The 11,317-nt window shown below is 41.9% G+C and overlaps 1 protein-coding gene across 9 annotated transcripts in view; it reads right to left on the bottom strand.

Moving 5' to 3' along the window:
- Positions 1–377: 377 nt before the first annotated feature.
- The window catches only part of trip12 (thyroid hormone receptor interactor 12), a 63,544-nt gene continuing 52,604 nt past the window's right edge, over positions 378–11,317 (bottom strand). For 6 of the 9 annotated variants that reach the window (XM_079513403.1, XM_079513400.1, XM_079513406.1 and 3 more), the window contains 9 exons: positions 10,948–11,046; positions 10,579–10,693; positions 10,162–10,316; positions 8,908–9,108; positions 6,473–6,637; positions 5,660–5,773; positions 5,063–5,157; positions 4,743–4,846; positions 378–2,177 (listed from right to left, as the gene is read on the bottom strand). In XM_079513403.1, the coding sequence (XP_079369529.1) occupies positions 1,981–2,177; positions 4,743–4,846; positions 5,063–5,157; positions 5,660–5,773; positions 6,473–6,637; positions 8,908–9,108; positions 10,162–10,316; positions 10,579–10,693; positions 10,948–11,046 (1,245 nt within the window). In that variant the 3' untranslated portion in view covers positions 378–1,980. The remainder of the gene's footprint in view (positions 2,178–4,742; positions 4,847–5,062; positions 5,158–5,659; positions 5,774–6,472; positions 6,638–8,907; positions 9,109–10,161; positions 10,317–10,578; positions 10,694–10,947; positions 11,047–11,317) is intronic. The other 3 variants (XM_079513407.1, XM_079513405.1, XM_079513408.1) reach the window with 1 other exon arrangement.

Here is an 11,317-nt window from a genome sequence, read left to right as displayed (position 1 = left end):
ACTATATGCCTAAACGGTTAGACCCAACCTTATACTCCGTAAAACCCCAGTAAATCGGCCGATACATCGCCCAAAAAAAAAATGAATTATTTATTTTCGGGCGACGTTCCTCGGCCCACTTTTCGACCATCGCCCGTTTGCCGCTAGTTGCCGGGTCCCATAGACAAATAATGCACTTGCGGAAAATTTGTCTGGCTGTCGCCCGCTGTTAAAACGTACTGTTAGAAACATCAGACACCGACAAGAAACAACGTTGAACAATGACTGTCCATGTTCCATTACGGCCGACACCCCTAACCCATTTCATTGTAAAGAATCTGAGACAGGGACAGAATGATTCAATAAATCAAACGGTTCAATAAAGCAAACGTACAAGATTGAGTCAAACAGTTACTTTATTTATGTTCAGGTAAAAACATGAACCTGATGCAGTAAATTATTGCAGATCTTAGAAACCAGCACATGAACGATTGGGCCAAGAGAGCATACAGTGGCGCCCTCCACTGGCCACAGACTGCAGGTGCACACCACGGTTTGTTCCAAGCCAGCAGTGCAAAAAATGAACTACAGCAAGAAAAAAAAGACAATATAGAAAATTAAAAAAAAAAAAAAAAAAGGAAAGCAGACATTCACACCTCAAACAGGGTGTGAAACTGCATATAAACTTTATTCCATAAATGAACTTGAAATGCTATCTGGCCATGAAACGATAAAATGAGACCAGCCAAATCTTGTGCCCAGCTACATTGTGTTGGTGGGGATGCTCAGAGTTTGGCCCTAGCAGTCTTTACTAAAGGCTGAACTTAAAAAATCATCACACGACGTCGCTTGGGGAAAAGAAAAAAGACGCCTCTGCAACTATGACGCGGTCGAGTGACGAGATCTAAATCAGCCTTGGAGAGTACCCTGCATTGCCAGTAGGGCCCTTTACGGAGACGCACTAACTCCATCAAAGTAAAAAGCAAAAAACTAAACGTATTCTGTATGTCCAACACGCCGGATACAAACCCATCAACGTCCGAGCCGAAGCCCTCTGTAAATAAGCAGGCCAGAACACAAAGTCATCTTGGGGGGGGTAGAAAATAAAGTAAAAGATACTATATGCTCTCGTCTACCCGTCATTTCAACCAACTGCAACTCTCGTTTCCACAGCTTTTAAGCAAAGAAAGACACACATTAGGAGGGAAACGTCGAACCGAAATGCAACACACAACAGGGGGGGGGGGGGGGGGGGGGGAGTGGGGGCGCGGGTGGGGGGGAAGGGGCGCAATATAATATACAGAACAGAATGCGGAACAGACAAACAAACTGAAAGAAGAGGGACATGAGAACAAAGAAGCTATTCTATCAAATGTTGTAGAATGAGCAAAGTCTGCAAATTTGTCTGTACAAATGATCTTTGGAGCTAAAGTGAACCTAGCTTGCTCGATGGAACCCCTCCCTCCCTCCCCTCCCCCCCCACCCCCCCTAACCCCCAACCCCCTCCTCCTCCTCACCACACAGTGACGTTATCCACCCACCTGGACAGGAAACATCCCTTTTTTTTTTTTTTAAATATCACACAGCAATGCAATTTTAAAATGTCACCCAGGTTCTCTTTTTTTTCTCTTTTCATCATTTTTTTTTAAACATTACTCAACTACTGATATAAGTTTCTCACTTGTTTTTGTTTTTGTCTTTTTATTATTTTTCTTGTAGGATCTGTGAGTCATGTAACGGCCTTTCCTTGTTTTTTTCTGTTTTTAGTTTTTAGGAGAGACAGGGGCAGCAAATATATATCTGAAGTCTTTAATTTTTTTTTCTGCAAGCTGCTTTCTCTAAACAAGAAGGCTGTACACATAGCCTTGATGTATGTGATTTAAAAAAAACAAAAACAAAAAAGAAAAATAAACCCAAAAGAAAACACTATAAGGAAGTCAAGAATTCGTCAGTTGCTGTAGAAGGCATTTTGAATGTTGGGAGACGAAACGTTTTGCGCGATCAGGAAAGGTGGAATGACTGCTGGCCCTCACGGGCCGCGATCAACAGTTTCTCACGCATGATGTCTATGCTGGAATAGTCGGGCAGCTTCAGGTAGTTGACGCACGTCATGACCGAGGGCAGGAAGTCGTCCGGGTTCTCGGTGGACTCGAACGTCTTCCTGACGATGGTGAGAGGCGGGTTCAGACTCCGGAAACCTGGGATAAGACACAGAGCAACACACCAAGGGTTAAGATTGAACACGTCCACCTGCTTTCTCATGCATGGTGTGTGTTTTGAAGCATGTATGGATTATTTTAACCCATTTAGAATTGAGACCAGATTCTACAAATGTCTTCTGAATCACAACAGTTTTCTGAAAAACCTGTATGTTTCCATGTCAGTGGTTCTCAAATGATTTCCTGTCAAAAGAAAATTGTATGCATTTGGCCGCCAACCCCCATTTGAAAATATGTTGTTCCAGGGACGCCCCAGAAGCAAATATTTGAGTTAAAAACGTTCACAGCGAAAGAATATATATTAAAAGATTTGCACACATTTTCACGATTTTTCAACAGCTAAAGTTTAAAATAATGGTTACAAGCTATAAAGGCGATATATCAACACCATGTATTTTGGAGCATGTGTGGATTGTTTTAAAGCAGACTGTTTTTAATGCCATTACTTTTGAGAAGGCAGTAAGTCGTATATACACAGTTATTGATGGTAAGGCCTTCACTCAGGGTTTCCGTTAGTGCAAGAACAATAGAGGGTATGCGTGTGACATCATCATACCCAGAAGTTATGCGGGAACGCCTACTGAGTGACAAAAAACTACTTTCTGGCCTGATTGCATTAAACTCACTTTGCCACTCACTTTATGCATGCGCATACACTCTATTCACACCAATTTGGTGATCACACACACTGTACAATATCAGCCGCCTTCTGGCCATCATGGATTCTAGATGTCATATTAGTCATAGGCATCTACAAGCTTCCAGTGTGACATGGTAAGTGGTAACAGGATCACAGGTAGAGTTATGGCAGTGTCCAAAAAAATTGCGTTTGTCATGTGTGGCTGGTGCTACAACACCAGAGAATTATACAAGACCCACTACATACGGTTTGATGGGTTTCATGTGATAACTGTTTGCAGACAGAAACATGGCTGTAGATGCTAACAGCCCCCCTTAGGGAACTGCCATCAAATGCTGTCCTCTTCAAGCTCAGCCAAGCCCTGAGTTGAAGTCATCTTCCTTTCCTTTTTTTGTTTTCTCAAGGTAAAACAACGCCCAGCATACTTCGGCTGACGTAGGTTGAGGCCTCCTCATTGCACAATGTGACAGCAGACTTAATTCAACCGGCACAGTCTGACAGGGCAGATAATCAAGATTTTACCTATTTCCCCTCATCACAGAGTATGACATGTAATGAATGTGCAAGACTCCCAGCATAATTCATACAGCCCGCACTGCAGGCATCTTAATAAGAAAGGGCCGCAAAACTGAATGCACCTTAAAGGAGAATTCCATGCTAGAAGGCTTTCTTACCTTTATTTGTAGTTGTTACGTCACCATCAAAGAGGTCCAGGTGTTTTTTTGTGCAAAAACTCCTTACTCCCCTACCATAAGCCCTCAATGAATTGCATTGAATGGGAATTGAATGGGGCGTTATGCTAACTCGCTTATTTCCATCGAAATAAGTAGTAAAGTTTGCCGCTTGGGATATTATGTACATTATGAAGAGAGGATATATAAAAAAAAAAATAATTTTGAGCGATGGAAATAAGCAAATTACCACAACACCCCATAGCCCCATTCAATTCATTGAGGGCTTAGGTTTTGCACAAAATAACACCTGGACCTCTTTGGCGGGGACGTAACAACTACAGATAAATGTAAGAAAGCCTTCTAGCATGGAATTCTCCTTTAACTCATTCGGCACCACAGCGCCATCTGGTGGAGGGCTCGACCCTAGCGGGGCGGCAGTGGTTCAGGGGTAGAGTGACCGTATGGGAACCACAAGGTTCCCAGTTCGAACCCGGGCTCCCCCAGAGTTAGTGTCGAAGTGTCCTGGAAGCAAGACACATTGGGAACACCTAATTGCTCCCAATGTGCAGGTTGGTGCCTTGCATGGAACTGCACACATGTATTTTCAATACATGTGTGGCTCTCTGCTTCTGGCCGATTTGGCCGGAAACAGAGAGTCAGGAAGTAAAACTCTGCTATGTGACATGTCCCACGATTGTCATTTAATCCATATAGTTTTGAGAAATGAGCCGCAAATCAAGCAGTTTTTTGGTCTAAAAAGAAGAATCCGGGATATTACTAGCGTTCCAAGATCTGCGTCCCCATAGACGGAATAAGAACAGCGGATTTTTAACGGACCGCTACCAGAGTGTTACGAGCGCATACAGGACACAAGTTGATCATCGTAATCAATTGATATTAAAATAGTCATCCAAAGGTGATCTCGGCACCGAATGAGTTAAGAGTGCTCGTTTTTCTTTTGTACTACAAGAAAGAACCTCGGGTCCTCTAGTTTTGTACGGGTAGGTCCGACATCTCTCGGTGCTGCTCGGGGTCGGAACTCATATTTCTATTTAATAGCCGGGTCTGTTCGGCTCCGGTTCCGACATCTCTGGGTGCTTTCCGCGTACAATTTCTTTTGCGTGTCTATTTGGGTACAGGTAGGTCAAATTGGACCCGTGAAGACCTCTAATTTGCACTGTCCCTGTCAAGTAAAGCCAGATGATCAAACAGTTGTGTTATGCCACTCACCTCCCACAGGCAGTCTGGGGCTTCCCGTCACAAACTGCAGGAAGAGCCTCTGCTGTTCGGCGTCGAAGCTACTCAGCACCTCAAACAGGAAGCGCACGGCACGGCTGCAGAAACACAACACAACAGTGTCAAATCACACGGCTGCAGGCACACAACACAAAATATACTGGTTCTGTTCAGAATGTATTGTCTTTCCACAAAATAGAAAATGCTCGATAGCGAGCTCAATATGAACGCGGCTCGATAAACCTGATGAAAAATGTACGAGCTCCATCCCTAATGAATAGGCCTGGAGTGTCTGAGGCGTGCGACTGTCCCACCTGTCATGTGTGTAGCCGTGATCGGGCCGACAGCACTCCATCAGTGTCTTGACGTCCCACGTCTCTGATTTACTGCCACACAGCAGCTGGTCCAGCTACAAGCAAACGCAGGAGATTGAACACAAACATTAGAGGGTCCGGCTACAACCACAGGGCAAAACTTTACTACAGCTGCAGTCATGATTACAGTTACAACAGCAATGCGCACACAACACACACACACAGGGCTGTCATGATTAAAGATTTAATTGTGGGGTTTTTTTGCACTGAACATTAGAACGTTACAATTTGTATTTCTGTTCATCTTTTAGGCTTCGTAATGACATATTCCAAAAACCTTTACAAAATATATAGCAGATCTACTTTTAGCATCACTGACGTGTTGTGAGCTTGTAGATCTGCTAGTTCTGCTATTTTTCAAAAATGATTGAAAATGTATGGACATTTTTTAACATGGAAACGATTGACGATTATGCAAAAATAGAGATTATCTCAAATAATTACTACTAGGCGATTATGTAATAATTGTGACACACACACACACACACACTTGAAGAACCATGCACGAGTTCAGCAAGGATAAAGCGCAGTGCTCACCTCCTCTGGATAGAAATACTGTAGGTGATGTAGGGGGAAGACCGACTCAAAGCCTTCCCTAAACGACTCAAACTGCCTGGACACGCCTTCGTTCAGGGTCCAGTACACCACCAACTAAAAAACAACAACAACAAAAACACACATTTAACAACATTGAAGACAGAATGTCTTGACGAGACGAACACTCCTGAACTTCGGAATATGTGGAGTTGAGTAACAGATGCATGGAATAAAGCTAAATAAAATCTCATGACTGAAATCAGATTAGGATTCGTCAGTCCGAATCTGTGATTTGTGAAACAGCATGAAAGTTTCCTAAAAAATGAACTAATATGTAGGACTGAGATGTTTAGGTGCAATCGTTCTTTAACGATTGCACCTAATTTTATGATATATTCGAGAGCATTACGGTTTTATGGAAGATACTTCTGAACATGCTTTGTATTTCTAGTCTCAAATACTCTTTAATCTTAACCGATTTAGGCCTGACCTAGAAATTTAAAAAAAAATCTTCTAAATCCTCCAGTTTTCTGAAATAAATATTTTCACGATTTTTCAAAAATAACAGACCTACAAGCTCTGAGCTATGAGCTTGTAGATCTACTATTTTTCAATAGCTAAATTATAACAATGTTTAAAACCCCAAAAGGGGTTCCCACCCAAAATGGGTTAAACGGCTATTTACTGAAAATAGCCGATCTACAAGCTTGTAGATGGGCTATTTTCAGTACAAGAGATGCTTCTATGGAAGACATACAGTACATGGCTGCTGTGGAATCCCAAAGGCTGAAATCAGTACAACACAATACATACCCTGAGGTATTCCTCCAGGTTGTAGATGGTGACGGGGACGTCCTTGCCCCCCTTCTTCAGCTCGATGTTGGGGAATCCCGGCAGGGTGAAGTCCAAGCCCAGGTCCTCCACTGAGCAGCCGTTCATGTTCAGGCTCTCCAGCGCCTGCTGCAGCGTCTCCCTCGACTGAGAACACAACCGAGACGCAGAGGGAAGACAGAAGAGAAAGATTTTGGAGAGATTTAGTAATACGTTTGTGATTGAACACCTTAAAACGTCAAGATAAGAACGGCTTAAAAATAAATGTGATGTGAAGAATAGCTGGGGCATGGTAATAAATATGACTAAATTTGACTGGGACTGCCATTGGATTTTTTTGAATTTTCGTTTTTTCATGTCATATGAAAGCAGGGAATCATAGCTTCAAATTGACACATTGGTTGTTCAGTTTGACCCACCAGTTTTGGAGATATGGCTTATATGCCACGGCACAGTAAAGTGCCGCGGCACACAGGTTGGGAAACACTGTTGTTGTCACACGTCTAACCATTAGACGTGCGATAACAACTACGGAACAATATACTCTAACGACCCTCGGCCATTGAAATGTTAATGCTAAAGAGATGCATCCAGAAGACGCTACATTTCGCCCCCTCCAGTAAGACTGGAGCGCACGTAGACAGCAGACACATACAGTCCTACATGTCCCGACCCAAACACTGAGGAGGTAAAGTAAACGTGACGTTGTTGTGATTAAACATAATGTGCCACGAAAAATAGCTGTCCAAGTGTCCATACATGATCGCCTCGTTCGGCGAACAAAATCCTCCACAGAAGCGCAGTGATGCCCGATTTATTCTTCGTCGTACACGTGTTCCATGCTGAAAATGGCTGATTTACAAGCTCACAACGCGTTGCGGACGCAACGTGTTGTGAGCTTGTCGATCAGCTATTTTCAGCACGTGGAAATATGCAGGCTGTGAGAACTGAGACCCTTCACAATAAAAGCATGCAGCTTTCACAAGTTGGCCCATAATAAAGACAAGGAAAAGGATTAAGAATTAGGTGGCATTTCACATTGCATGCGAGCTATTCTTTTCTCCAAAATGTATTTAAAAAGAAATATATAATAAGGAATTAATTTGGATAATGGTAATGGAGATATTGTAAAAGTTGTCACTTTATTAATCCCCCAATGTTTTTTTATTCAATAAAGTCTAAAATAAATGAACTTTCCCAACACTATATATATATATATATATATATATATATATATATATATATATATATATATATATATATTTACACACACATACATACACATATGTATGTATATGTATATAGATAGGCCTATACCCCGTATATCTAGGTGTGCCCTGAGATTTTTAGGCTATGAAAAGTGTGCCCTGGGACAAAAAAGGTTGGGAAACACTGCTCTAGTATGTGAAGAGTTTGCCTGTGCTATTAACTCATTTTGGAAAAAAATCCTCTGGTGAAAAGCTGTAATTTGCGCGATGGCAGTCTCTCAGTCAAATCTGGTCACAAATATGCAATTCCAGACAGCCTTTAGAGAGAAAACATTCAGGAACATAATGAACATGCAGGGACACAACAAAACGCCTACCCTCTTTGGCTAAAACAAAACCACTTACACATAATTATCAGAAATTGATAGTTAGAGGCCTTTAAATTGCCAATAGGGACTTCACAGCATCCATTCCTGTCACACTGGTGCTCTCAAAATGTATTTCCAATTTGGACAAACTTTAGATTCTGTACACAGCTTAAGTGGTACCGTATGCCATGTTTTATCCAGATTATCCATTTTATTTCCATTACTAGTTTGTCCCAATAGTCCCTTTCATCACTTTATTTAATTCCCCTCTCTTGGCCAGCTCTATATTCTCTTTATTGTGTCTACAATGTATTAGTTGTACTTTGACTGCCTGCATCATTTGACATCAACCCGTTAAAGCATATATGGGCAACTTCCACCTTCACTTCGGAATACTGATATATTATCGATTTCAGCTGTTCAAATTCCAGACATGCCCCGCTTGAATTACTTCACTCTATATTATTAGCTTAATGACTAGTACTAGTTCATAAAGTTACCAAAAGTATAACTAAATGCCTTTGAAATTAAATAAAATGTATTTTCAAGATTCTAATTCAAAAATAGCCCTAATAATTTGAAAGCAAAAATAGCAGATCTACAATCTCAAAACGTGCCACATTGCGACACATTTTGAGCTTGTAGACCAGTACTTTTGTGAGACAAAAAAAAGAGCTTTCTCCCCGACAGAAATTCAATGTGGCCCTCTGGAATGAGTGTGGGAAATATAGAGGCTCTCTCTCTATCATCAAACTTTGCCCACCCCTGACCTAAAGCATTTTGTTGTACCCTCGTTATAAGAAGAAGAAGAAGAGCTACCAAAAATAAAGTGTATTATTACGTTGTGGCTGCACTGTGGTCGCTGAGAGTTCTTCACCTGTGTGCGGTCTTGCTCGATGCGTTTCTTCTGGCGTATGATGTCCTCCAGGTGCTGGATGGACTTGGCCACGCCGGGGTCGATGTTGACCAGGTCGTGGGAGCTGATGGAGGACTCGTGCCTCAGCATCCACTTGTAGAAGGGCAGCCCCAAGGGCAGGTCCAGCTGAGGGAGGGCAGGCAGGAGAGGAGGTTGTTAAATGCTGAAAGTTCAAAACTGTTGGATCTGTGCATTGATAGAGCTAGTCTGTGTGTGCATGCATCGATATACGTATTCTGCCAACCACAATTTAGGCATTTAGCACTCTTAATCCAGAGCGATTTACAGTAAGCGGGGTGCATACTTAGTTTAGACTAGTCATTGGTTAGACATGGGTTAAGGTTAGGTTTAGGTGTGCTGCCAAGCAAGAACAAAACACATGGTAATACATCAAAATAGTCATCATGAATCATACTTAAGCTAAGAACCCAACAGTGGAATATCTATAATGAAACTTTGCAAATACGCTATAGAGTGACAAGCCTACATAAAATGCCATCTAAGTTACATAGGTTTAGCCTCTGCATACACCTGTGTCATTGAGGCTAGGGCAAGTCCTACACATTTTATACAACATGGACCACTTAAACTAAAAAATACTTCTGTACTTGGTCCGCTCCTTTCTCTCCTCTACACCAAATCTCTTTGAAGAAAATAGCTGATATACAAGATCACAACTGGTCACGTGCATGCTATTTTGTTCACCCAAAAATAGGGATGCAAAGTTGCATGGGGTTAAACATCTGTCCCAGGTATGAGAGACACCAGACGCCAAATTAATGACATGCAATCCTATTTACTTTGGGTTGCTTGCTAAAAGTATTCAGAAACTGATGATACCACTCTCATACACTGTTCTCTCAAATCTGTCAAACAGCACCTGATAACCGCATGTCTCTCCATGGCTGGAAACATTATTGTACCGATCCATTCATCGCGATAGATGTTGGATACTAAAAATGACACTATTCATTCTCCGAATAAACCTAAAGCAAGGCCCAGGAAAGCTTCCTGTTGTCCCAAGCTTTCCACTGGGACAACAGCAATTATCTACTATTTGTTTTCAGAAAATACTCCTGGTTTATATTCAACAGCAGAAAACAAGTGTCTCCGGTCGTTCCAGCCCTTCCAGACAACTTAAGTGCAGACCATAAAATAAATAAATAAAAGCGTAATTACTAGTCTGAAGTCCATAATGGCTTTGGCCATCAGCTTTCCCAAGAAGCGGAACTTCATTTTGATTTTGGCGATGTGTGCTGGCTTGGTCGTCCTGCCAAAGGGAACCGCAAACAGTCCCCTGGTGCTGAACATGTACTTGGTCGACTCTTGGCTTCCTGTAGAGGCAGAGTCAATAACACTGGTTACATTCAGGGGGAATACTGACGGGACCAAAAAAAGTTTGGAAGAAAATAGACCATATACCAACAGGCATCGAACAGATTTAGCAAGTATTAAGATGTTTCACACAAACATATTTTTAGGTAGGACAACATCTTCAAGTCAGCAATGTAGTCTGCGACAGCTATTTCTAGCTAAACACTCAATATTTTAGTGTGTGTTCAACCTCAAGTTGAGTACAGATGAACATGGTGGTACCTTTAGGGTTGGCCAGGTTGACCTCTTCACCCCTCCACAGCCCCAGGTCTGCCCGCTGGAGCTCCTGAGACACCAGAGCATAGAACTCCAGAGTGGGGCCCAGGCCTGTGCCCACCTGAGATAAAAAAAAAGAGAAACATTAATAGTGAGAAAATGTAATGAGTGAAAAGACTATTATTACTACATGGGCGACATCCAAAATGATCACGTACTCAGCATTTATTTGCAGTGGGGGAGGAGAGTGATACAGGGACACCATTGATTCCTTGATTCGTTTAAACGTAATCAATAGCATAATCGCTAAGAAAATAATAGATAGTTGCATCGCCAATATGTACATACATTTACATACAAAACATGTATTAGTACCTCATTCTCATACTGGATTTCCAGCATGGCCCTAGAGCTGCCAAGGTCTTGCATGACAGACTCTGCCTGTTTTAGCAGCTCTTCACGGTTTATCGTCCTCTGTTGAGTGTCAAACACAAAACCACACAATGAAACGAGTGAATACAGACAGTAAGGTGGAAAATAAAAGTGTTCAACTTGAGTCAAACAATGCAATTGCCATATCACTTTCTACTAATCCTTGATATCGCGATTATGAGAGACTTAAGCAAAGTTGACATATCGTGGCTATCATGCCGGTTCCTGTGGAAGTTCAGTTTTCACGTCAAACCAGTGTAGTGTCGTTAAAATGCATTCATTGAAATAAGTTTCATTTCTAGCCTCCAAATGT

The sequence above is a fragment of the Electrona antarctica genome (genome assembly GCF_951216825.1).
Source record: "Electrona antarctica genome assembly, chromosome: 11".
NCBI lineage: Eukaryota > Metazoa > Chordata > Actinopteri > Myctophiformes > Myctophidae > Electrona > Electrona antarctica.
Note: the sequence above shows the minus strand (reverse complement) of the source record. Positions and strands in the feature narration are given on the sequence as shown.